This window comes from Corvus hawaiiensis, chromosome 1, assembly GCF_020740725.1.
Source record: "Corvus hawaiiensis isolate bCorHaw1 chromosome 1, bCorHaw1.pri.cur, whole genome shotgun sequence".
Lineage (NCBI taxonomy): Eukaryota > Metazoa > Chordata > Aves > Passeriformes > Corvidae > Corvus > Corvus hawaiiensis.
The window spans coordinates 69,016,076-69,043,764 of NC_063213.1; the positions used below are offsets into that span (position 1 = coordinate 69,016,076).

A 27,689-nucleotide genomic window follows, 5' to 3' on the forward strand; every position below is an offset into this window, starting at 1 on the left:
TTTTTAATCCATATCCATTCTATGTATTCATGCATATTAATAGATGCCTTGAAAAATATCTGCCACAGGTCGCCATTAAGGGCCACATGTAAATCTTCTGAGGATGTTTATGAAAACAGTAAATATTTTTGCCTTTATAGTGCACTGAGCCGGTAACATGCCAGTTTTCTTTTCCTCTAAGTAATACAGAGAGAAGTTCAAAGAAATAATTTCAAAGAGCACAAAATTCTTGTGTGTAAATATTAAAAGCTCGTCAGAAATTAGAAATATAAAAGCTCTTCTTAGAGAGATACTACAGTTCTGGAAAATACAATTGATAATATAAAATACCAAACTTTTAAGATATTTTCTGAAGTAATAACATACCGTTAGAGAAACCACATGGTATGTTTAATATGTGACTTATAAGTATTTTATTCTAAGATTAAAAAATAATCAACTCTGTATTTATTGACCCATAATATCTATCGCATGGCATCCAGCCATTCAAAACCTCAAAGGCACAGATGAGAACCAGGAGAGACTTGTGCATGCCTTTTTATCCTGCAAATACAGTTTGTGGAGCTAATACTTCCAACAGATAAACAAAAACAATTCACTGCCCAGTAACAGCAGATTTGGAATTTATTACAGAAGAATAAGAGTGGCATTATAGGGCTGCTTATCTGTTATATCCAACAGATCTGCACATCCAGTTATCACATATTCTGGCTGAATAAGATGAAAGCAAAACTGTTAGTAACTTGGTTTTTTCTACTGCTTTGGCACAGATCAGAAATGCTGCGGCAGTCAGGAAGAAATGGAGCTGCACCTACTGAGAGGTCTAAAAGGGACACAGCATCACTGATGCTGTTCCAGCTACGCCAACCTTCCTGAAGAACAAGGGGCTGTGGCATGTCTCATTAAGTTCTTTGTGTCCGATAATTTATCCTCATTCAAGAGGTACTGAACATCAGCATAGTGGAAGCAACCTTCTGTGATAGTACAGTCTTGCAAGTTGGAAGTAATTGTTCTATAACTCTAAATGTGACTGGCACCACAGCAGTAAACCTCTGATTGACCAAAAACTCAAGAAATTAAATCACAGTGAAAGACAGACTGTGAAGGTCAAGAATTATCAGAGCCTCACTTGCTTTATGGATAAGGCATCTCTCCCCCTTTCCCACTTTCTCTTCCTTCCATCTCTTTTTGCTGTGATGGACATAAGCAACTCAAAATAAGTTATACAGAAAAAATAAAAACTATTTTTTTACTATATTGATTTTGTATGTGTACATACAAAAGAGTTTTAGCATAAAACCTGCTAAGAATTCTCCTTCTCTGCAAACCATTTGCGTTGTACATGGGACACAGACAGAGGCTCATTGCTTTGCTTGCATGTGTTTGAGCTCACCCTGGGAGCAGCCCCCAGCCTTGCCAAGCCAGAGGCACTGCAGAGGGCAGGGCACACTGGAGTAAACCACAGGGCCAGCTCAGGCACTTCCCCTGCAGCAGCACCAGAAGACGGGGCACTAGTCCTCAATTTTGTCCAGAGTTCTGGGGCTAACTCAAGCTGGTGAAAAGCAGCTTGGCAAGGGTCATGGAAAAGTCAAGTTTCTTGCACTAAATGTGATGGCTCCATTCCTGCAGTGCTCTTGTATTCGTGCTCTGGTTTAGAGAAGCAAAAGTCACCCATGGAAGATGAACAGCTAATCCTCAACTCTATTTTAAGTCAGATGTGTAGTTCCTAAGGGGTGGAAACAACACAAACACATCTGATGTAAATTCCTAGTCTTAGTTGGGTAGGGTCAGTCAAGTAAATCTGTCTTCTACCTCTCCTGAAACAAGCAGTAACATTTCCACCAGCTGTCAAAATAAAATCATAAAAAGTCAGGCATTACACCTCAATGACTATAAGACCCTTCTTATGAACAAGATCTTTAACCAAGGTCTTGGGATTCAGCACATCAGAAACAAGCAGCAGAAGACAGACCCCAAGACAATCTGGACTTCCTGCAAGACAGGTTGAATGAAAACAACTCATTTCAATGAGGAAAAAATTGGCTATTGACTGAACAGCCAATTCTAATTTGTTGTTAATAATAATTTTTCATCAAATAGCCATAAGAAATTACAACAAACTCCAAGCTGCACACTGCAGGTAATGGATTTACCCTTTCAGTTAACTTAAGCAAAACAAATGTTTAAACTTTCCAGTAGATGGACACAAAACATGATGAAGATTCAATCACTGCAGTGTTACCAGGGCTGTGAGAGAAACTTTAAGTGGGTAACTCCTATGCAGTATCAAATTTTTGACAAAATGACAGCATTCCTCCATCAGTTTTGTACACTCTGTCATTTAAATACTAGCACAGTAGATGAAGAACTTCCCACAGGACCACTTTTTCTGAATTGTGGCCACTACTGTATATACAACGTTTAAATTTTCTTGGAATACATGTCTTTGGGCTTACTTTTTAGGTGATTAAACCTGACACATAGCTTAATGCAAGGCCATAGAACTTCAGCCAGTTGCTCCTGAAATTTGTTTCAGTTTGTAATTTCACCATATCTGTATAATTTAATGTCAAAGGCTTTAGTACTAAAAATAAAACCAAAAGTACTGAATCATCATTGGAAGTGGAGTATCACCTTGAGAGTACTAGACTAGACACCAGTAGGAAAAAACACATGCTTTTTGCAAGGCACTGGAAGAATTTAAAAAAAAAAAAGGTATTTTCCATTCTATAAAACATACAAAAGTGTATAATTTTGAAGTACAGGACTTTTAATACGTTAAACTACAATATTTTAATGGAAATTGGTTAAGACACCTTACAACACTAGGTTTAGGAGCAACATCAAGTTGAAAGACATAGTGAAGAAAAGGCATCCAGGCATAGGTGCACTAGCAAAGTTCACACAAACGGTTTTGCATACTTATTAGTAAAACCCAGTAAAAATGTTTTGATATGAGTCGCAATCATGGCCCAAGCCTAGCCAGAGTTACACAAATGGATCCAGTGGGCCATGCACACTATCAGTGGTACCAGTAGTTCTCTGAGGAGAGACAGAAACACTCAGTAGCGTTTGACTAGATACAATGTCCGACAGCAGAGAACTTCAATACATTTCCACCTCACCTAATACAAAACCAAGTTATTAAATGTTATGGGAAAGACTCTTCCACACTCAGCACAGATTAGAAGCTGTCCACTGACCGCCACTTGGTACATCTGACCTGCTGGCTAGCACACAGTTGTCCCAGGGAGCACTTGTATGGAAACATTTCCACATGTCATCAAACAAACTTGTCATGCCAACCACAACTCAGGATGACTTCAATCCCAAACATCACTGCAAGAGTTTGCCAAAGGAGGTCAAGGGATTTGACTGCAGAGAGAGCAAACACAGTCTGCTTCTGAAAGAACCTTGGAAATAAGGTGGATACCCTCCTTCTAATTACTTTGAAGATGATGAGAACAAGTAACAATGTTTCAATTGGCGGGAAACAGGTCAGTAAACCAAAGGAAAGCTGTCACACTGAAAAAGAAGGTACCCTTACCGTTTGCCCCAAGGCTGTATAAAGGATTTTTCAAAAACCACACTAACAAATCGCAGCAGGCACATACAAAGAGAGGTGTCATAAGATGTCAACACCTATTGAAACAAACTTGGGGGAAAAAAACCCACGATGGCACCTTTTCCTATGTTTTTCTTTACCTGTCTTGTTCACCAGTTTCTCTACGTCTGTCCACCGCACTAACAAACATGCTGTCCCTTGAAGAATCAAACTTGCAAAGAGAAAAACTATGTTATTTGCCTCATCCACAGAGGCTGGCAACATTACTGATCATTTCATTTTCCATCTAGAAAAAAAGAGCCTCTTCAATGTTTTTCAATAAAAGTTTCTACCCCAGTTAAAAAAAAAAAAAAAAAAAAGACAAAAAAAGAGCAGGTAGTCATCGCCACAACATCTAAAATGCATGGGAACAAATGACATTGAGGATACACAGCCAGTCCAACAGCCACACTGCCAGTCCATTAGTACATTTCAGGGTCTTGATCTTTGAACTCCAAATCACTGGCCTACAGAGATCAGCTCCTTCTCTTCAGGGATGACATCCAGAATAAAAATAATCCCACAGACAAGTGAATTCATTAAGTTGTTTTTTTTGTTGGTTTTTTTTTTAAGAAAAATGAACTTACCTTCATTTTTTTGTAAAATGATTTTTCATTTGTATTTTGGAAGAACCATGACACATATCAGCAGAAATAGTTGGCATTCATACTTAGGCAAACAATTGCAAATAGATTACACAACTATTTTTTGATCAAGACACCAGATCAAGACCCAGAAGGAAAACGGAAGTATAAGAAATGGATTTCAAACACCAGATTCAAAGAATATTGTATTGCATGAGTTATAAAGAAGACAACGATGAAACAGAAGTAAATCCACAGTCAATAACATGGGCAGCTCACATAACAGTTTAAATTACTTAACACTTAACATTTCAGGTCAACTTGCAGCTATGTCCTTCCCAAATTAGTGCTTGCTATATTTAAATTATTTATGATTTTCGGATTTTTCAGACATGGCTAGAAAATTCATTATAAGACAAAACACGTCAAAAATGAATAACAATTTAGAAAAGAGACAGCTTAACCACACGTGAGTCTAAAAGCATTAACAATTTTGGCATCTTAACTAAACTTTGCATTTGTACGATTAAAGTATATGTCTGATTTTCAAAATTTAGAAGTATCTCTTCAGGTGTTTTTCAAAAGCGGCTCTTGCACAATGGTCATCATGTGCCACCTTCCTATAGGACGACTGTGCCCGACAGACTACTGAGCCAACGAGTCAACATTTTGAACACAATTTAAGACAGCCAAGAAGAGTCATGCACGATGGTCATTCTTAGCCTCAGTCCAATGGCCAGCAAACAGAATTTTCCTGGTCATTTCTTTGCACCCATCAAAACTGATATCTCATTGTCCATCTTTGATCAAACACAGCAATACACGAAGAGCAAGTATTGGCCACAGCACAGTCTACAGGCCCAACTCCACAAACCCAACAGAACTTTTTCCAAAGCCAAAGCAAGTTTTTGGCAATCCCTTGAGACGCAGAGTGGTTCCTAAATTTCTCTCCTACTTCCAGGGATGATCCCTTCAAGATTGACTTAAGCCACATTATGAGGATGGGGAAACTTGCCAAAGCAATTAACCATGATTTATCTGTCTTGGGAATACAGGCCTTCGGTCTTCTTTCTGGTCTATCAGTTCAGCACCTCTGCTTGACAGTCAACTTGCTTAAAATACAAGCCCACCTGGGGCACCTTCCACTGACTTCTACAGGATCTGTTCACCCGTGGCATCACAGACATAACTCCATTAATGAGAGATACACATGCAGTAAGACATCTTCTGTCAAGTCTCCTGAAGGCTATCTGCCTCCCTTTAACCCTAAGAGTTCCAGCCTCTGGATATATTTTTTTTATATAGATCACTGCCTCGATGCATATTAACTATGAGATAAGAGCATTTTTGGTATTGGGAGGCCACTTCTCTACCCAAAAGGCAAGAACAGCTCCAAAACAACAACGGCTTTTCACTCCCAGGGATGACTTCTTGTAAAAATAAAAATAAGGAAGTTCAATCCAAGAGAACCATGATGCTTTTCAGTAAAGAGCAAGGATGTGAAATTGTCACACATAAGATAGGAAATTCAAAGTTCGGCTGTCACCTGGTTCCTTCTTCACCCCAAGACCTCTCTCTCCCGTCAGCACACGCTTTGACCACCTCCCGAGTGACGAGTGAAGGATGGCGTGTCAGAGCCTTAACTTTCAATCTTTTTGGCTTCCCTCGCAACCTCAACCCTATCGCTGGAGCACGAAGAGCCGAGGAGTTTAAATTTTAATATTTTGCATCGTCGCAGCTTGCTGCACTGCCAAGGCACACGATGGTGGCACGGGACTTTGGCATGGACACAAATCCAAGAGGAAAGCCCCTCTGCCCTCCCCCCTCTCCCCCCCCCCCGGCCCGGACAGAGGCAATAACTCGGCTTTGCTCACATTTTTGCACAGCGCCGGGCTCGGACTTCGGCGTGCTCGCTGCCGGGGCTGTCAGCGCTGCTCGCCCCATCCAGCACCCCCCTTCTCCTCCTGGAGTCAAAGTATTGTGTGAACGTGGGGAAAGGACTGGGGGGGAGCGCAGGCCACGGTAACACTTTGCCGTCTCCTCCGATCAGTCACATTTCCGTCCTCCTCCAGCAAAACTGGGGAGGGAAGGGGGGGCGGGGGGCCAGGCTGGGCACACACGCAGGCGCTGGGCCCAGCGGGAAGGGGCAGCAGCCGCAGCAAGTGTGGGTGACAAGCCCGGCGGCTCTCCCGGGGAGCAACAAAAACGCTCTCGGGTGCGGTGGGGTGGGGTGGGGTGGCCAGCGGGGCCGGGGGCAGGGCCGGCGGGGCTCGGGGGCTCTTACCTCGTAGAGTTCCTCGGAAGCCATGCTGGGGGAGCCTCACAAGGTGGAGTTGGGTGCTGGTTTGGAAATACTTTTGTTTCAGTTGGTGTCCGTTTGGCCTCCTCCTCCTCTTTTCCCTCCTCGTCTTCTTCTTCTTCTTCTTCTTCTTCTTCTTTTTCTTCTTCTCCTCCTCCTCTTCCCCTCCTCCTTCTTCTCTTCCCGTCCTCCTCCTCCTCCTCTTCTTCTTCTTCCTCCTCCTCCCTGCGCGTCTCTCTCCAGCGCAACTAGCAGCTCCGCTCGTTAAATGCCAGTGAGGTGCTCCTGTTCCTGCCCCTGCTGCTGCTGCTGCTGCTGGCGCTGGCGGCGGCGGCGGCGGCGGCGGCGGGGGGGGTGCGCGCACGGCAGCTGCGCAACTCGCTCGCTCTCCCCGCTCGCCCTCGCACACCCCGGCGCGCACGCACCCGCGCGCGCGCCCGAGCGCGCACCCGCGGGAACACGCAGCGCGCGCACCCGCGCCCACAGAACTCACACGCGTGCTCGCCCCCCCGCACCCCTCCGTCCGCCGCCGGCTACACTCGCTCGCTCCCTCCCCAGGAACACTAATCGAGCGCAGAGAGGCAGCGCCACACGCGAACCACCGCTCTCCGCCCCGCCGGCTCCACCAGCCACCCCCCCGCCCGGCACCATCCTCCTCCTTCTCCTCCTGCTCCTTCTCCTCCTTCTCCTCCTCCCCCCACCCCATCCCGGCTTTGATCTCCCATTGTCTGCTCAGCTGAGCCCGGCGGCGCGCGGGGGGCGGCGGGGGCGCGCGCCCGGGGCCGCGCCCGGGAAACCGCGGGTGATGGGAGCGGGAGGCGGGGGGGGGGGAGGGGGCGTGGGATGTGCCCGCGGGACAGATGCGGAGTTTGGAGCGGGGCGGTGGTGGGAGGACGCGGGGCCCCGCGCACGTGCGGGGCCCTCGTCACGCCCCCGAGCCGCCCCTCGCCCCCGTCCGCAGCCGCCCGTGCTCGCCCCTCCGCGACCCTCCGAGCTCCGCTCCCCCGCGAGCTCCCCCATCGCCCAGTCCGTCGCCCTACAGTAGTGCCATACATAACGCGTCTGCACGCGCTTCTTCCCCGTCCAAACTTCCTTGGTTGGATGCCTTTGCCGTAAAAGAAACTAAGCAGCCCTCGACGGTGGCTGCCAGCACCGGATACGTCCCTTCCATCTCCCGACTGACCGTGTTTGCCAAGACGGGAAGGCCCCGCCAAGGCCTCCCTGGTATGATGGGCCAACAGAAAGTAGCTGAGCTGTTGACTTGCTTATGAGTCCAGCGTTAGTTACACCCTGCAACCTGTTCTTGTCACGTCGTGTGTCATCTGGGGGTGCCTCACATGAGGTGCTGTGTAGCAAGCCATTAACTTGACAAATGGAAGGCTTAGTTATGCAAAGGTAGATGTAACAAGTTACTTCTTCAAGAGAAAATTCTTCTAGGCATTGTTTCTGATCTCAAAAGGGCTGATGGGTGGGACAAAACCAGTGTCAGGACAGGAATGCTGAACCGTATGTTCTGTCATACTGCAGCATTTGTTCCAGCCAGTGTTTCCTATTCCATGCCACACCAGGCAGCCATACTCTGCCACAGAACAGCGCAGGTTGAGGCAGAGTTCATCACATTTGTGTAATCAACCAAGCCATTGGGTCAACTCATTTTTGATCAAAGTTTGTTTTTTTTTTTCAAAGTCTTTCAAAGGTGTTTCTAAAAAACCAAGAAATTCCTCAGTGTTCTCCATTGATAGAGAAGTTTTGGACCACTGTCCAGCAGATACTCATTCAGGAAATGATCCATTTGTTGGCTTTGGATCATTTATGTACAAAGAACTGGAGATTCTTTTCTCAAACTTGATTAATCTGCCCATTCTTTATGACAAGTATGTCGATGTCTCCCAGGTCAACATCCTTCATCTGGATAACTGAAATTCTGAACTGGACTTCAAGATGGACATCATTTGTGCAGATAAAACATCTAAGAACTTTCATACTTTTCATACTTTCCTAATCTTTAACTAGTCCACAAAAAGGTTTTTAATCTACTTCTTGACATCTTCAAGGGCTAGGCTTAATCTAAGGTGGTGAAAGAGGGGGTCAGTGACAGTAGCAGGATCATTGGTGGAAGGATGGGCCTACATACGAAATTAAGATGGTTAAGATCTGTGACTGCCTTCGTGAGCATTTAATCACCATTCCTAAGAGGTGGGCCAAATCCTTTGTGAGCTGTACACAGCGTAATGTCACTGTTGTAGCCACCCTTTGAAGGACAGTCTTTGAAGGTAATCGGTATTCACATGTTAGCAAAGAGATGGCAGCAGTGTTTGCTGGAGATGTTACTTTGCTTTGCAAGGGCAAAAAAATAGCACATCTTAATCTGTACTAGGGGTCTCACCATTGCAGTAAACCAGGTCTTGGGCATTTTAATTTTTAGGATGGTTCGAAAGAAATACCGTTCATCAGTACTTCTCCATTTTTAGTATTTCAAGGAAAGAGCCAAAGCTCAGAGTTAACACTAGTTTTTAGTATTCTGACCACGCTCCACAATTCATCTTCAGTGAAAGAATTTCTTCTTTTGCCCATATTCATTGCTTGCACTGCCATTAATTCTTTTTTGCCTTCCATTGTAACCTTTTGTTCTTGTTGCTTGATAAGACTTTTCAGGAGAATCAATCACACTATTCAAAAATACCATCTGGCAGTGCTATGGTTCAAGCGTCTGAGATGTACCAGGTTTTTGTGACTGGTTTTTGTGGTTGTATTTTGCTACACAAGGTTCCATGTTAGCTTGCTCTCATCTTGCTTTCTCTAGAAGAAAAATCAAGTTGTCCAAACGTTGCATGATGAATTGTCTAAATCATTGCTTCTGTTTTATTTTTTAAGGTGTTTCATATGTTCCTCACTGGAGGCAGGACGCATCAAATTTCAACAATATTTTGTTTGTTGAAACCAACCTTACTGCCAGCTTCCTAAATGGCTTTCCTAACATTGCATATAAATATTTCCAGTAGAGAAGCTGTATGGAATGCAGTAATAAAGCAGTCTAGGAAGACTGGAAAGCCAGGCCAATTTGAGTTCTGACAGTGGTAGCAAATGTTTTCAGGGGTGGTTGAACAGCCTCAGTTAATCCAGCTTGGGAAAGAACCAGACAATGTCAGCCAGGCAGGAAGTTTTACAATGTGCATACAGAGCTTCCAGTTTGAAGTCAACAATTGCTATAGAGGCACTCCTGGTAAAGTCAGGAGGACAATTGTTCTTCTGTTTCGCAGAATAAAGAATGTTCTAATTTATGGGCGAAGTACAGATCATGGAATCAAGTTCATTTGAAAGGTCAACTCCATTTTGACCTTGTTGTATACCACTGTAATGTCTGTAAATGTCTTCATAGATGGTGGAACAGATGAAATAGTTATGGTGGTAGATCACAGCTAGCTGAAAGTTTACAGGATTGAAAACATCATGGAGATCTGTATTGGATGGGAATGGGTCTACATCTCTAGGATTTGCTCTAACCGAGGGATCACAGATGTATTTGATGTGCAGAGATTTATCCACAAGATTGTAACTCTTGATAATAAAGTGACTATCAGTAACTTCTGTTTGGTTATATTAAGGTGATTATCTGCCTTGTAGTACTTAGGCTTAGAAATGAAGCATTTAGTCATTGAGATACAGCCAGTGATTAGTTAAAGGATTTCAAAAGGTGGGATTGATATGGCTAAATGGGATGGTCTGTGCTGTAGGCACTAACATCTGATCCAATCATCCTATGCTACTTTTTCACTGTCAAAGGAAATATAGTCAGCATCATTGGTGGAATTGCCAGCATGCTTCATCTCATCCTAAAGCAGATGCCTATGTCTGCTCAGATGACTCAAAGTCTAAATTTGATTTACTTTGTTGACTTTTACTGATTGGAATTATGTCACCTATTCTGCAACCGCTTAGAGAAAGTTGAGATTAGCCCTACTCATGTTTCCATAACCCAGGCTTTCTTGATCTAAGAGAACTGGATGCTTTAAAACTCCATAATGGACAAATTATGTCGACAGTTTAGGTCTGAAATGCATCATATCCATTTGCACCTAATATTTTTTTGCTCCTATTTTTATCCAGTGCTTATTTTATTGCCCTCAGCTTCTGGGATGTGGCTCATCCTTGTAATCTGTTATTCTCTCTAAATTCTGTCCCTCTTATTTTCCTCACCTCTTCCTCATCTCCATCTCAGTCTGTTGTCTTCTAAGTGGTCTGAGATGTTTAAATTAAAATGGAGAAACAGAAATGCTAGAAAAAAGTATTTCTTGCAATCTGTACTTCCAACACAAAGCTGAGAGTTATGTTTCCCATTCTGTAGTGGGTGCAGTTCCAAGAGAGGCCATGTCAGGCAGATAAAAGGGGTTAGTTCTTCAACACATGGAGGGAAGTGGGGTCACTTGAAGGAACAATTGTTGAACAAGATTCTTTACATAATAATCTAGGACAGAGGACCTCCTATTTCTCTAAACTACTGAGATATTGCTTCCATTGATCTGAAAAATATTGATGCTAGATTAGATTAAGACAGTAACACAATCAAGTTTAAATAACTGAAGAAAGGAATGGCAATGTTTAGAGTAATAGATTCTTGGTAATTTTTTTGACTGACATGATGGTATTTAGTTCTTTATTGATAAGGACAGTTTCTTTCTCCAAATTTTTGCTTTCAAAGAATGTGATCGATACACTACTGTTTCCTTGTGGACTTGAATGATGGACTCAATATAGCAGTTTTTTTAAGAACCAGTAATTTTTCTTTGCAATATGCCCATTAAATAAGGGGGGCTTTGTTATCCATTCTCTACCCATGTAGAACTACGACATGAAATTACAGCAAATATTGTCAGAGTTGTCCACTGATTTCTGCCGATCAATTAAAGAGGCCTAGATTAAAAAACCCAAGAAAATATAGTGCCTTTTATTTTTAAAGTAGCATTTTTATTGATATTTGTCACAGGTGTAAATACTGAATGTTTTGTACCTCTAGCTGGATACCCAATATCTTGAACTGGGTTTCCAAAGTTACATTTAGAACCACACTTGGCTATGTTTTAATGGCTTGCTTACTATCAAACAGAAGTTTTACAACAGAATTAGGGCTAAGTTACATGGGACAGAATGCACATTTTATCTACAGGACCTGCTTTTCTCTTTGTGCATTCTCCTGACACTTTCACCACCCACCTTTCTAGTTCTGCAGCACTTGAAACTGGAACCTTACATGCAGTAACTTCCATCATTAACAGACATAGCTAGCCCTGACTATGGGCGCTGTGAAGCCAGTGCGAACAGAGATGAGATCAATATCTTTACGTCCCTGGTTAGTCTACATATGTTCTACACATTCCTGATTTATTCCTAGCAGAGGATTTGTGCCTTGAATGAGGGAGAAGCTCCACGGAAAAGGCAATTTGAACAGCTGATTGGAGAATACACATAGAAAGTGAAGATGTACCAATATTACCTAACTTAAAATGAGTTTATTTTTAAAAGCCTCAAACTTGAAATCTAAAATAAAAATAATCTTGTGCAATCACATTGCTCGCCCTTTCAGCTCACCCTATTGGTCACCAGCAGAGTTTAGATGTTTACATCCACATCAGAGATAAAAAGTTATAGCTACCTCCTTGAACTCCTTGGCTCTATTCGAAGTAGTTCTGTCTTACCACTGGAATGTAGCTTTCCTTGCCTTGGTGAGGATGAGAACAGGTTTATAAAATGACTAAGAAAATCCTAGCTTAATAGTTAGGTCAGAATGGGAGCACGGAGTGAAGCCGAAGGACAATTTTATCCTTATGGAACACTTTAAATGTCTGATCAGCCATAACAATTTGCTCATTCTCATAGTCAATGTAATGATCATTATGAAGCGTGCATTCCATGAAAATTACATTAGGGACCGTCCTCTTCAGTTTTTGAAAGGAGGTGTCATAATCTAAGAAAGCAGTAGGTTGAGGACTGATGCAAATGTAGGTACCATATCTGAAAGACAGACATTCTTTGCTTTTCTCTTTGAATTTGTAATTTGTGTTCTCATGACTAAGTACACTTTTAGAATGAGTAAGTATGTGGAGAATAGTGACATCTGAAATTCTGTGTTTTTACAGAAAATGCAGAGAACCTTACAGATTTTTAATGAAGTACATATTCTATTACAGCTCATGCAGGATATATTTGCATAGAGAATTTTGGGGTTTTTTCTGGTTATTAGTATCATATTTACAGGTTGACTTTTCAAGAGTGTAAATATCTCCAGCATTTTTTTTTTCCTCAGCATGGCCTATCAAGTCTTTTCCAAATCCTATAAACAGTGTCATCCAGTGAAGAGAATGTTAGTTTGGGTGATAAACTGTTAGCTGTTTTCCTTTAGGAAAATAAAGACATTTGTAAACATTGAGAAAGAACAGGATGTTTCTTCTGATAATTGGAGAAAGACTAAAAACCATCATTTTTTTCCATTCAGATGAGAAAAATAGAAAAGCTTAACTAACTATCTTTCCTTCTTAAATAACTGAAAAAGGGAAAACTGAGCAATGTAGAGGAAAGTTATCTTCTAAAGCAATAGAAATGCATTTTTATGAATAAGTAATATGAACTTAAGGTTTATGGGTTTTTTTCAGTTTGAGGATTCAGCACCAATTTACTGGAAACAGCCATGAGATAGGAAAAAGAACAATATAATCAACAATACTAATGACAGGGGGCACAAAAACCGAACGGTTCACATGGAAGCCCCCTGACAACACCCAACTGCTCCCTCCACCACGCTATGCCGAGTGAGAAGGGAGCCCTTCCCCATCCCTGGAAAATGATGAGAGGTGGTACAGAATAACCTCTGGGTCCTCACCATGCCCCTCCTGGCTACTGCAAAAATTACCCCTGTCCTCGCCAGAACCAGGACAATTTAGTCTTCCTGTAATCGTCATAATATAGATTTATTCAGTACACTGCAGCGCAGCCTAGTTCTAGCAGTACTTCTTACCAGTAGTTTGACTCATATAATATTATGCTAATGTTAGGCTTAGTGCTTGAAAAACTTTTCACAAAACTGTGCAAGCTGCCTTTCAGCATAGAGAAGGGAAAGTAAAACGTCTACTTGATTCATCATTAGCCTGCAGATTTCGCTGTGGATTCCATATAGCTTGAACAAAAATAATATTATATTCTGTAAAGAAAGGGGTGCAAAAGGTAAGGAATCTTTAGTGGGTCTTCTTGGAGATGACTCACAAACAGTTCCCTTTTGAGGAAGCGTGTTCTTGTCAGTATATAGCTTGTAAAATTGTGACAAAGTGGAAGAGGAAGTGGTCTGAATGCCTTTCATTTTGTTTCCTTTCTGTGAAGTTGTCTAAAGGACTTACTGATTTGCCTGATGGTCCATAGATGAATTAGAGACCTTTTGCAATCATTGTGGCAATATGAAAGATCAAAACTATGCTACAGCTTCTTGAGACTTACTTAGGCACTGGAAATTAATTTATTTCCTAGGGATAGACTATGACAGTATGACCCTTTAACATAGAAGCTTAAGTCAACAGTCTACACCTCTTGGGTCAGTTTACAGATGGACATTTTGCAGCTGAGAATTGATGGATCTGAAATTGCAGATTCATGCAATTTTAATCTTTTCAGGTAGCCCCCAGTAACAAAGGCTGGCACATGCAGTCAATAGCTTTGTTGTTTAGACTGGCGGCACTGGAACAAAAGGCCTTGTTCCAGAAGTTTGCCTGTATTAGGATAGGCTGAATTCTACTGGATTTGCTCTGTTGTATTTTAGCAGCTGCTCACTGGCGATCATTTGGTATCGTAATCCAAGTTTTCCTATCAATAGACAAAGGTAAATTCACTAGTAAATGCTTTACTAGGTTTTGCCATCAAGCCTCTATGTCATCTTGGACTGTGTTCATTGTCCTCACACAAGGAGATTGTGTTTTAGAAGGACATGGATATATTTCTATCAGTCTTTCTACAGGAATGCAATAGGGAATGAGTTTTCCTCTAGAAAGCCAAACATTAACACAGACACGATGACTATCTTTTATTTTGGTATTAATTATTTTGTGCTGCAGCATAAAATTCATTATTCTTAAAAGCAATAAAATAAAGTTAATTAATCAAAATTATCTCAACTCATGCCTAATCAAACAGAGAAATTAACTAAATGCTAATCATGTTACTGTATTTATGTCATCTTGGCTCACTGAAGTTACAAAAACCTAGTCTGTAAGGAACACCTGCCATTAAAAGTTCCCTACATCTACCTTTTGTAATCTTCCCCTAAGATCACTAGGAAACAGTGAGGAAAAGAAGTGAGCAAAGGAGATGTGAGGACACTCCAGTGAGTACTTTCTCAAGGAGTCAATCCACTGTCAAGTTGTATTGTTGGCACATCCCAATTATGAGAAACTACAAAAGCTATTCAAAGAACAACTTCTTTTTTGTTTTTTTAACATTTTTCTGGGAAAAAAGAAAGAAAGAAACAAACAGAAAAACTCCAAACCCAACCACAAACTGAATCTTTTCAGGTGAAGTATTCTTTCAAAGAATTCGTCAAGAGTCATATATTGAAAAGTTGCAATCCAAGTGGTTTAAACTCAGTAAAGATAGCAATGTAAAATGTCTTATATTAGAATGCGTCAGGCAGCATTAACTGTAGGCATTACTACTACATTTATTATTGGTTATAATAAAACAGTGTAACGGTCCCCAAAGATACAATCTTAGATCATCACAGGCATGCATAAGCACTACATATTATACAGTTCTTGAAAATAATTATGGGATGATGCCATTACTCACAAATAGCATAGTTATGAATTAGTCAAGCAGATCAGTCCAAATGAGTGCAGAAGATAGTATCATTATAACATCATAGTGTTGCATCTTTTCCATATAATACATACATCAGAGAGGAACTATTTGAAAAGTTTTTGAAAATTTGTAAACACAGTATTGCAACTGTCTGAATCTTTTGAACCTGTAAAAGCTGCTCTAATTAACTTGACTGCAATAGTTCAAGGTTCAGACAAGATGAAGGTTTGAAAGGAATATCTGCAAAAGACCTCAACTACTTGAAATTGTTTCTGTATATGGAAGTGATTCTAAAGTGCAATAAAGTATTTTCTACACCTACAAAGTCTGGAACATTGGAATTTCCCAAAGGAATAGACTTCTTACTAAAAGCTCTGCAGAATGGCAAGGGAAAAAACCTTGTCAGACATCAAAAATGCATCACAAATCATTTATATTTCTTTAAAAACTATCTAAGTCCAGATCAGAGAACAGTAACTGTTCATCTTCCTGGCTCTATTCAGAGACTGTATCATGTGGAGCATGTCAAGGAAACTGGAGATGGCGTCACAGAAGATTTTTCCCTGCTTCTGCAGGAAACAGGAAAAGCCAAGGACTCAGGGCCTACTTCAAATTCTATTCTTTACATTAGTTGTTCTTGAGCATACTTGAAACATGCCAGAGAAAATCATCAGCAAGTAGCATATAGTAAGACGAAACAGATTTTTATGCTTTGTGGACATACACCATTAGTCAGGTGATAATACTCTCATTGACTTCAAAGGTCAAAGTTTTATAAAGCAACTTCTAGAGTCAGCAAATATAATTTTGCTGAATAAAAGTATTCATTCATAGGCAGAGAATGTATATGTATTCAAGGGGTAATAAACTCAAAAGGGTTGTGGGTTTTTGGGCTTTTTTTGCAGAGATTTGTAACTATAAGAGTAGACAGTGGAGTTGGTATCAGCCTTTCCCAGAATCCTAAGATGTCATTTCCAATGTTACAGGAGTGACTTCACCTCTGGCTCCTCTCTGACTTGTCTGATCCTGGGTTTGTGTTTGTGTGCAATGTTGCTTTTATTTTATTTTCAGTCAGGAGGCAAGCGCTATCCTGTATATACTAATGTCTATCATGCTGCAGATCTGACTGGTTTCAGGCACCTGTTTTTCTTTGATATTGACAAACAGCTCCTTGAAAGAAGACATCTTCATTTAGCAGTTGGAATAAAGCATGAGAGAAAATGAGCTTTTAGAAACACCAAAGAGCCTAAGCACATATTTAGTTCAATTTTGGTTAAGGTCCAGCTGGAACCAATCCACTGCATAGAGATATGCAGAAATAACGTAGTCATGCTGATAGTCATCAAATGGCTTCTCACAATTCCTCCACCACCAAGGACAGGCAACCTCTAACAACTGACACAATCAGCTCTGAAAAGGTGTCTTGGCTCAAATAACCTGATTTACAGGAGTAAGTTTAAAAAACTGGGGATATTAATGATAGTACTGCTCCCTTGCAGGAATACTCTCATCCACAGAAGGTTAACCCAGGTGTTCACATGTCTGTGTCTGTCACCTGGCTGGAAGTGAAAATTCTCATCAAGATCTGAAAGTCACATGTCCAGTGCCTTATGTATAGTACCGAAACCTCATATTAAAGACAGATCCAAATTCAGCATGAAAAATTATTCAAAGACACACCCGCACTCGTCACTGTCACATTCCTATTACATTGTGTAAGAAGAAAACAATATCTGACAAAAATAAAATAAACACAGACATATGTATGAAAGAACTGACTACAGTACTCTCACATTTATCTAATAATTTAAGGTCAGTTAAAATATGTGTTTAGTGTTATCCTGGAAATGTCACATAAGGAAATATAATACTAGTTTTTGTACAGAAAGCTGAGGAGAAGAACAGCTGTAGGTGTGTTCTCAACAGAAATTAAACAACACAATAATTAGTGAAGATAAATATATATATATATATTTAAGTCCACTTTCCACCTTATTTATTCTAGCCACAAAAGTCCTCGCCATCTTCCAACATGGGTACCTTCTCAGTAACATGAAACACAATTACATTGCTGCTGATGAAAAGGCAGCAGTGAACAAGGTAAGTAGATTCATTTTCTGTCCAACTGGTTGAGGAGAATTTTTGACCCTGTCAGCTAAATTGGAACCTCAGGGTGTGTGGGGAATTTATGACGCTGAAGATTAATAACCATACTCTATGCAATTCTTGACACACTGAAAAATATCCAAAACAGTGTTTGTATGGCTGTTAGGATCCTTGGGTTTTGAAGAGCAGCCCAAGGTAAGAATTTGTTTTGCATTCTAGGATGTAAAGAAAAGAATTTTTGTTTTCAGCAGAATGTAAACCTTAAAGCAAGACATCTATGCACATACACAGATTTTCCTCTTCACTATAAATAGTCTTCAACATGTATACTGATGTCCTGCTGATTCAAGCTTGCTGAAGAAATGCAATTTCTATTTAAATCTTGTTAGGGAATTATAAATATTTTTTTGGGAAGTAATTGGCAAAAATTAAAAGTCTCCACATGGATATTACTTCAGAAGACAATCATATGCCTGGAAAGAGGGAAAACAATTCTATTCCTTTGTGGAATTTCAAGTTCTGGCTGTTAAGAGTCCATTAAGGTAAAATTGATGAGAAATTAAAATTTTTGGATTATTGACAGATGGTAATCAAGCATCAACATAATTTATTTCTGAGTCTTCATCTAACACACAAAATCTGAAAGATCAGATTGTAATTTCTTGGGGTGTTTTGGATTTTTTTTATCACTTTGTCTTCTGTGGTAATAATCCTGAAACAAATCCTGTAATGTAGACCCATGCCAGCTTTGCTTAAATTTGTTCTCGTCTCTTCTCTCCTGCATGCAACAAAATCAAGTGAATGGATCCCTACAGTTTTCTATTAGTGACAGTAGTAATTAGAGATACGGAATCATAGAACCATAGAGTATCCTGAGTTGGAAGGGACCTGAAATAATCATCAAGACCAACTCCTGGCCCTGCACAGGACCATTCCCAAGAATCACACCATGTTCCTGAGAGCATTGTCCAAACACTTCTTGAACTCTGTCAGGCTTGGTGCTGTGAGCGCTCCCCTGGGGAGCCTGTTCCAGTGCCCAGCTACCCTCTGGATGAAGAGCCTTTCCCTGATATCAAACCTAAACCTCCCCTGACAACTCCAGGCCATTCCCTTGGGACCTGTCACGGGTCACCATAGAGATCAGTGTCTGCCCCTCTGCTTCCCCTCACAAGGAAGCTGCAGACTGCAATGAGGTCTCCCCTCAGTCTCCTCCAGGCTGAACAGACCAAGTGACCTCAGCTGCTCCTCATATGGCTTCAGTTCAAGGCCCTTCACCATCCTCATAGCCCTCCTTTGGATGCTCTCTAATAGTTCAATGTTTTTTTTATATTGTGGCACCCAAAACTGCCCCCAGCACTCGAGGTGAGGCTGCCCCAGTGCAGAGCAGAGTGGGACAATCCCCTCCCTTGCCTGGCTGGTGATGCTGTGCCTGATGCCCCCCAGGACACGGCTGCCCCTCCTGGCTGCCAGGGCACTGCTGGCTCATGTTCAACTTGCCATCAACCAGAACCCCCAGATCCCTGTCCATGGGGCTGCTCTCCAACCTCTCATTCCCCAGTCTGTCCGTACATCAGGGTTGTCCTGTCCCAGGTGCAGAATACAGCACTTTCCCTTGTTGAACTTCATATATTTGCTGATTGCCCATCTCTAATTTGTTAGGTTCTCCTGCAGGGCTTCCCTACCTTCGAGGGAGTCAACAGCTCCTCCTAATTTGGTGTTGTCAGGAAACTTAGTATTCCTTTGAGTCCTGTGCTCAAGTAGTTTATGAAGATACTGAAGAGCACTAGGCCTAAAATGGAGCCCTAAGAGGAACCTTGGTCTAAAAGACTAAGACTGGTTAGCTTTGACTTTCATTCAGAGGTGGACATTCTCAGTCAGATTTCACAGCGAATAGAGTTTTCAAGCACTTCTAAGTTTTGAGGACTTCATTGACTCTTTAAGAGTCCATTTTTGTTTCCTGGCTTTTGCAAGAGGCTGTTATTCTCCTTTAAATAGCATGAAAGTCATTCTTTTCAAGATCTTTTAAAGATCTTTTCATGATCCTTTCAATCTGAAGAGAAAAATATATAATAGTGATTATCATTATTGTTATACACAGAAAAAAATGGGGTTTTTTTAAACGTGAATTGAGGAATAAAGTTCCATATACATTTTTCCTATTCCATTCAGACTCTGTCATCTTAAAGAGCAGATGATAGATCTTCTGATCTCAGGAACTTAGTCCATTGAATTCTAGAGCAGTACATTTGCACTTCAGTACTCACTAACAATATTGTGGAAGCCCACACTGCCACCACTTTATGTGATTTTGCTCAGAAAACATATTTTTAGTTTAATTTGTATATGCACTTGAATTAGAACACATAAGTTTTGTTCTTTTTGCAACCCTAACCAAATAATTAATTGTAAAAAAAACCCTTTCAAATTCAGTCTGATATAGATAATTTTTCCTAAGTCTCTTTTCACACTGGCTTTTTTATACTTTTTCTATCTATAGAGTGAATCGAGAAATATGTAATAGAGATTTCCATCACTGTCCATACTAGCAAGCTGCTATAACTTGTGGCAAATAGCTTTGACATTTCTGGTTTTCAAAGTGTGAATAATGTGAAATTTGCTCTTTAGAGATTTTCTGTTGATCTTTTCAGACATAATCTCCAAGTGCAGGTGGGCATGACATACCTGGTGACACATTCAAACTATTTTACCAGATAATGCAATGAATTCATAGAAAACAATGACACATGGCAAAAAAGTTTGTACAGTTTGTTCTGACACTTTCCCTGAAGCCTTTTCTAACTCATTCTGTGATACAGCAGTATCCACAGAATGTGCTTTCAAGTTACAGCTCAACAAGCCTTTCAAATGCATCAGTGTTGAGTTTTTTACTTCTAATTAAGTAGGCATTTACTCACTTGGAGCAACTACTTTAGTGGTGGAACCATTTTCTAAAACTTACTAATATTCACAGGAATTTCAGAGAGCCTGCAGTATTGCTGACAACCCATGAAAATTGGTGTAAATATTTTCCTCCTCATCCACAGGTGAGTCTAACTTTTGCTCAACTAATTTACAACTTCCATAAAATCATTTTGTCTGTGTTTTTGTTGTAAGTTTCTGTAATAATGATTTAGAAGAGATTCTTTTGATCAATACACATTCAGTTGCAGTTATCTTCCAATGTGTCATCTGTTGCAAGATAAGCATATTAAGTATGTATCACATAATTCATATATATATAATGCATAACAGTTTCAAAACACAGAAAAATGAGCATGTTCCACAATTAAATCACTAGCACAAGTCTCTGATGAAAAGAGCTGCTAACTCAGTCTTGCTAAGGCCTACAATACGTCTCTTCTGCTATGTACCAGAGCTAGCAACAAAGACTGAAGTGAATTAATCCTATTGCTCTGTCTTAAAAACAAAATAACTAAATCCTAGAGCCTTCCACTTCCATTTCATCCATGAAGTTAATTTTTGGCTCTGAAAATTGAAATGAAACCTTGTTAGTTATCACTATGACATACTCTTTTCTGTCTACAATATCCTTTGAGAACATGAATACAACTGTCCTTTATTTGGAGAAAAGTGGGACTAATAAATTGTACAAACAACATGAAAACTTTCCATCATCCATATGCTCAACCTTACAAGCGCAAATAGAAGTCATCCTACTCGTCGATCTGCTCAGCTTTGGTGATATTAAGAGTAGCAAAGCGAGAGCTTCTTGTTTTCTGGTCCAGCCTAAAGAAAATCACTTCTGTAGAGACCAACTTATTTGTGCAACTAGCTAGTTCAGTATTCTGCTCTGAGCCAGGCTGTGACCAACATGACAGTACGGCCAACATCTATCATCCCCATGGTGACAAGATTGGTAATTTTCAGAAGTCCACCCTGCAAATGCAGCTCCAGCCTGCTCCAGTCAAACTCACTTTACACTTTACTCACAGGTACAGAATCTCCAAGTAGATACGCCCATACAAAGGAAATGTTTCCTCCATTAGGTTGTTGATAATGAATTTAGTTACCAAACCAAAGTCCACTTTCTATAAAGGCAGAGTGATTCTGTTGACGTAGGGACATCTTTTGCAAACTTCATGCATTTTCCCTAATCAATTATTAAAATTTTATTAAAATTTATACAATTCAATCAAATTCTGAGCACAGCAACATGAATTCTGTAAGTGGAATTTCAAGTAATTAATATAATAGTTATTTTTAAAAGCTGAGTGGTACAGACTACTCCCCTTCTCCCTCAGAGTGAAAAAGCAAGTACTTTTGCATTACTTATAGTGGTACAGAGACATTATAATTAGTACAATACAAAGAGTTCTTTTTGCTTTGCAGGTGCCAATAAGCAACCTCAAGGGAATATTCAAGAATCCTTGGTGTGTTTAGAGTTTTATTGCAGGAAAGCTGTATGATGTAAGTGCCTTTCATTTCACTCTCTTTCAGCTGTGGTGCCTTTCATTGCTTGCTTATACCTATAAAACACACATGCCTTGTGGTTATGCGATGTTTTTATTGTATTTTTGTATGTTCTTTGTACCCTAATGGTTCGTCCCTACCTCCCCCACTTCCACTCCCAGTTGGCCTGTCCCAGATCCAAGCCTCTCCCGCGGTGCTCCCAAAAATGGTTATCCCCTCCCCTTGTTCTGGCACCTTCCCTATCAATCGCCCAAGCCCCACTCGGAGTTCTGGACTGTTCTGTGCCTGTCACCAAAGCCCTCCCTAATCACCCTTATATGGTCCCTGTCAATCCCCTGAGACCCTGCCCCCTCGGATTCCTCCCCTCTTGGAAATCCCCTAAACCTCGACGCCCCATTGGAGCATGTGACCCCTTTCCCTCCACCCACCAAGACCATTGGACCAGATGTGAGTCCTTCCCTCCAGTGTCCCTCCCTCCTAATCCACCTATTGGTCCCTGGTTGGGTTACTCCTCCTGTTCAACCCTCCCTTATAAGGTGTAGCGACACTGCAACTGTTGCTTGTTCGCCGTGGACTCCCTTCAGTGAAGTTGGATTACCTCCCCTGGCAAGCCTCCCCGCTACTTTTTATCTTTCCCTTTGTCGAGGGCTGCTGACTGCTACAGTTCCTGGAGCCTTCGCTCCCCTGGGTAGAGCAGAGGCTTCAGAGGAGCAGCCTTAAAGCTCCGTGCCTCCAGCTGCTCCCCACTCCTGCCGCACACCGCTGGAGCCAGCCTGGGCAGTGGACAGCGGCGGTCGCTGCGACAATGCCTCTTTCTCCTTTTTTCTCAGCCTTTCTAAAATACTTAATCGGAGATTCAAACGAGCTTGTATTCTACTACACATGCACAGGAAACCCTAAAAGAACATTATGAAAGTTGCAAAATCAGAAACTCTGGAGCTGCTTTAAGGGAGCTCTGTTTTACAGCTGTTACGATACTGACTTCAGTTTTACAATTACATTTTGGTTTCCCACAATGCAACAATTATTCCTTATCTTTGAATCCTTATTTTACAAGTTTCATAACCTGATAACACAGAAATTTTTAATTTTTTTTTCTAGACAATTAAGCAAACAAAACTCCCAAGATCTTCTCTTGTGGCATTATGCAGATTGCAGTATTAACATTCGTTAGCAGGGTTAAAATTTTTAGTTACAGAAAGGAAGTTCCTACAAATCAATTAGTGAGTAATAGTATCAGTAAGTTATCCCCTCCATAAAGTTCATCAATGGCAGGGAAAGACAGCATCATTTCAGGGTTGGTATAAGTGAACTTAGGATGAGAGTGTCCAAAAAAATTGAGGGTGGAGGTATTGCCTGCATTCACATCTGTCTCTGCTGCAGCTTCTGCCATGTTAACTTTTGTAAACATGAGCACTTGAGTGGCAACACAGTAAATCAAGTCAGCTTGCTGATCTTATTGAAAGCTATCTCTGCAAAATAGTATCCAGTGTCTGATTAGCTCTGAGTTGCATCACCTCTTCTTGGCTAGGTCCATACTCCTTAATACTGAAGCAAGGAAGAGGCAGCCAGAGGCAAGAGAGAATGCATGTTCATTCTTTTCTGTGGGAGTATGATCTCAAATCCACTGAAGACTACATACTGAGTTACTCAAACCTTAGTGACATTCACAAGTGTTTGCTGACAGCAGAAGAATGTGAACAGTCAAGAAACCTGGGTTCAGGTCTAAGTGCTGCCAGGGTGTGATCTAGTAGGCAGAGGACTTTGTCCACCACAGGTGGATTTTTACTGTCCCTATCCACTCAAATCTGTCCAGCTGGTCCTTTTTTTATTTTTTTCTTTAGAATCTGAGTATAGTCTCTCTGTCATTCACTTACTGCCAAAGTGACTGGTATGACTGCAGTTGCAGGATTCTTCTTGCAGCTCCAGACCCCCAACTCCCAATCTGTGTTTTTGGCTGTGGTCCGCCAGCAGTTTCATGCTGAGGTCAGAGAGCTTTGCCATTTGCAGGATTAGGAGCCCTGGCTCCTTGCTCCCTATTCTGTATAATTCGATTCAAACACACACACACACACACAAACACACACAAGGTCACAGCCTCTTCTCGCAGTCCTGCTACAAATTTCCACAAACATTGCTGTCTTTTCCACTCCCCACTTCTGTTTTTCATTCTTTCAACTCTTGCTCCAGTTTCTTTATGTAGTCTCAGGACTCCCTTCAACTTCCCATCCTGTTTCAGCCTTCTCATCCACTAGCTATCTTAGTCCCAAATTCGCTTTCCTGAAGCTGATACCCTTTTCTTAATTTACCAATAACAACAATCAGTGACTTGTCCCCAAAGTCCATGCAAACTCCCCCAGTCCAAGCTTTTGCTACATTTTGGCATTTCAGACAGATTGACTTTCCTTTTTTTTAAAATATATTTCATTCAGGTTCTTTCTCTGGTGCTGACTCATCAGTGCAAGAATATCAAGACCACAGAGAAGAGTCTTCCTGTTTCCAGCTCTGATGCCAGCTCCTGCAGTGCTCTACAGCAACCTGGAGCAGCAGTGACAGGGACTGTCCAGCTCAGCACCTCGGCGCAGAAAGACTCTTAAGAGAGTAGCTGTCAAATTGTGGTGAGGCACTCCTGGGCATGAGCAAAGAGTGATTCTCATTAAAGGCTTATCATTGTGGCAGTTCATCAGGGAGATTACGAAAGGCTCATCCCTGACACAGAAACTATTTCGCTGCCAAATTTTGAGTCCCTCACCCACATAAGAAATATATATGAACATCTCATATAAATAATTTTAGTATCTTAAGCAGGTCACAACAATTTAAAATAAATGCATTGAAAAGAATGCATCACTTATCAACTGGTAATCTATTATTCCTCAGAGAAAAGTTAAGAAAAGAATACGTAATGTATTATTTTCCAGTGAGGTTTAGAAAAAAGCTGCTTAGTAATCATCTAACATTTTTCACTATAATGGTGAGAGGGAGACATTCCATTAGTCACTAATGAATAGTTATTTTACAGTGGAAATATTGTATAAGTTTTTGTCACAACAGTTTTATTTCTATTTTAAATGAGTTACATGCTAACTTATTTTATTTGCATTTGCATAACAGAGAGTACACAGACTATCAGCTACTGCATTTTGTCTGAGAGCTGTTTCTTAAGAAGCAACCTGGCTTTGTCCAGGTCTTTTCCACTGGAGTCTTGCTACCTGATTGAATCCTAACTGTTTGTCTACATGGAAGAAAATTGCTCTTATATTAATTATATAGTTGTGTTTTATAAGGCACTCTCTTAAAAGGAAATTCCTCATTTTGGAAATGAAAGAGTGTTTATATTTGGTAGCTTGATAAATTACAGCTTATGTGATATATTTTATTAGAGTCTCTCTAATGACCGATAAATGTGTTAAATAATTTCAAATGAAATTAACTGAAGGCTAAAGATCTCAGAGTTCCCTAAAATGTAGTGAGAATCAGCAGCAAGGTAGCAAATCCCATCATGTTGCCTCTGGGGGAAAGGCTGTGGTGTGGATGTTTAGGGACAAAGGACTAAAGCCAGTAGAAAAGCAGGCTTCCTGAGTACTCCCCCCACTCACTAAAGAATTTATTTCTACATAGTTTAACCCCCATCTTGAGCTATGCAAATTAAGAAGTAATTTTTTGTTACAAGCAGCCTCAGTAGTCTCTCAACATGTTCAATTATGTGTTTATTTTCACATTCCTGTTATTTTTTTGAAAACTTTAAAGCCATCTGGACTCAAATTTGGACTTACCTTTTTACAGAAGGCTTGCTTCAGTTTGAGGTTCTGGGGGAAGTTTCTTCTGAAGCAAAATATAAAAACTTTGTGGATTTTTCTCCCTCTGTGTTAGAATAAAACTAACTAACTAGATGTTACATTCCCGTAATTTTGGACAAAGAATTGAATTTGGCAAGGTTATGACTCTTTCTTGAAAAATTTGCTCAGTAATTACTGGGCCAAATGGCTTTCTTTGGAAAAGCCTTGAGAGAATTGCTAGCTAAGTACGGTAACACTCTTCTGTTTCACATACTTCTGTTTTGTATGACTTCCTCTCCAAAGCATCTTGGCACATTCCTGCTCAAAGTTTTAGGAAAATCTAAATACTAAATGAAGCTCCTGCTCCTTGCTGTGTGTGTATTATATATGTCTACACATAGAAACACTGATAGCAGGAAAACTATCACTCCTTTGCTGTCAGTGTTTCCCTAGCATCATTTCAATCCTGTATTTTTTGGTCCCTTCGAATTTAAGGGCATTGTTAGTATTATAGATTTTCAGTGATTTTATGTGTAAGTACAGCTCATATTTGGGAATAATGTAAAGAGCCGCTGTTTAGGCTGAACTTTAGTAGGTAAGTTTTGCTGCGATCAGTTTCCCTTCTTTTCAGTAAAATGTTGCAATGAGGATGCACACCTGGGACTTACATGTGGGATGCCACATGAAAACTTCATGATAGACAGAGGATGGCTTGTTGAATAAACTGACTGAATGAACTTTTTGTACGTGATAACTTTTCCATCTGGACAATTCATGTAAAGTTGGCCTGATGACAATTGCTCCAGTGAAATTTGGATGTCACAACTGCTGTTATTTATCCTGTTATTTATGCTGCTATACTGCTGTTATTGACATGCAGCTTTCCTACAATTTAAAATGTATACCTATTTTATCCCAGTTTCCAAACAAAACTGTAGTAAGCATGGGGGTGAGGGGTGAAGAAGAAGCCTGCAGACACACATCTCATTGAGGAAAGGTAAAATGTATCATTCTTGAGGCTCAGAAGATGTATATGCCAGCACAGCATTCATAAATTCAGGTTCTACTACTCAGATCTCCAATCATAATTCAGTTCTGCTTTTTGCCAGAAACTTGGATTAGGGTAAAAACAACACTAATTTTTAACCTCAGATTATGTTGTTGGTCCATGTTATAACACAGCCTTACAGTCTTATTAGCACAACAAAACTGGGCAGTGAACTCCTATGAAAAATGCAGAAACGAATGGCTCAGAGTGGGGTAGGATAAAAACTCTTCCAGCTGGTTTTGCCACCATGAGAAAGGTTTGTGTACTGAAGTCTAAGATGGACTACAGCAAAGACTGTGCGTAGTAAACTGACAGGCCATGAGGCAAACATCTCCTGATCATTACAGTAGGAACAGTGACATTACAGTAGGAACAGTAAGGGGGAGACCTAGATCCTTTACTTGATTTTGAATGGATAATATTTAAGAAAGGGATCTTAGCCCCTCTGCAGTAAATACGAAATAGCTCATACATACCACTAGGAGATGTAATGAGAAGGGTCAATAGAAATGAACAGAGATTTTCACATGAGTTCTTGCGGGTTAAGACAACCTGTCTACCTAATGTGTTCACCTACCTTTATTCAAAATCTGACAGTTTTCCAAACTGCACTGTCAACATGGAATTTAAAGCACTCTTGCTAATAAAATCAGCTATTTCCTGAGGAGAGCTGCATGTGAGGAATGCTTAGACTAAATGTCTCAAGATTTTCCCGCAGAAGAAAGTGATTCATTGTCTGGACACATCAGCATTCAGTTATTTATATAGACTTCAGAACACACTGAAAATTGAAGGGTGTTGTACTGTGGGCATTGCATATTGGAAGTGCCTTAGTCAAACAATCCTAAGTTTCTACCAGTACTTCTGCTTCAGCCTCTACTAATGCAATTTTCAAGACAATGCACTTATGTATGTAAATCAAGCATCTCGTTTATGAAAATTAGTCCCTTTGAGCAGAAAGGCAACTGAAGCAAATTACCTTAAACTTGCACTTTTTAATTCT

At 40.7% G+C, this 27,689-nt stretch overlaps 1 protein-coding gene across 3 annotated transcripts in view; it reads right to left on the minus strand.

Moving 5' to 3' along the window:
* The window catches only part of CDYL (chromodomain Y like), a 108,877-nt gene extending 102,228 nt beyond the window's left edge, over nt 1–6,649 (minus strand). For all 3 annotated transcript variants that reach the window (XR_007204889.1, XM_048309959.1, XM_048309955.1), the window contains exon 1: nt 6,473–6,649. Coding sequence is in view for 2 of the 3 variants with exons in the window: in XM_048309959.1 (XP_048165916.1) it covers nt 6,473–6,496 (24 nt within the window). In the remaining variant the exon portion in view is untranslated. The remainder of the gene's footprint in view (nt 1–6,472) is intronic.
* Between the last annotated feature and the right edge of the window lie 21,040 nt (nt 6,650–27,689).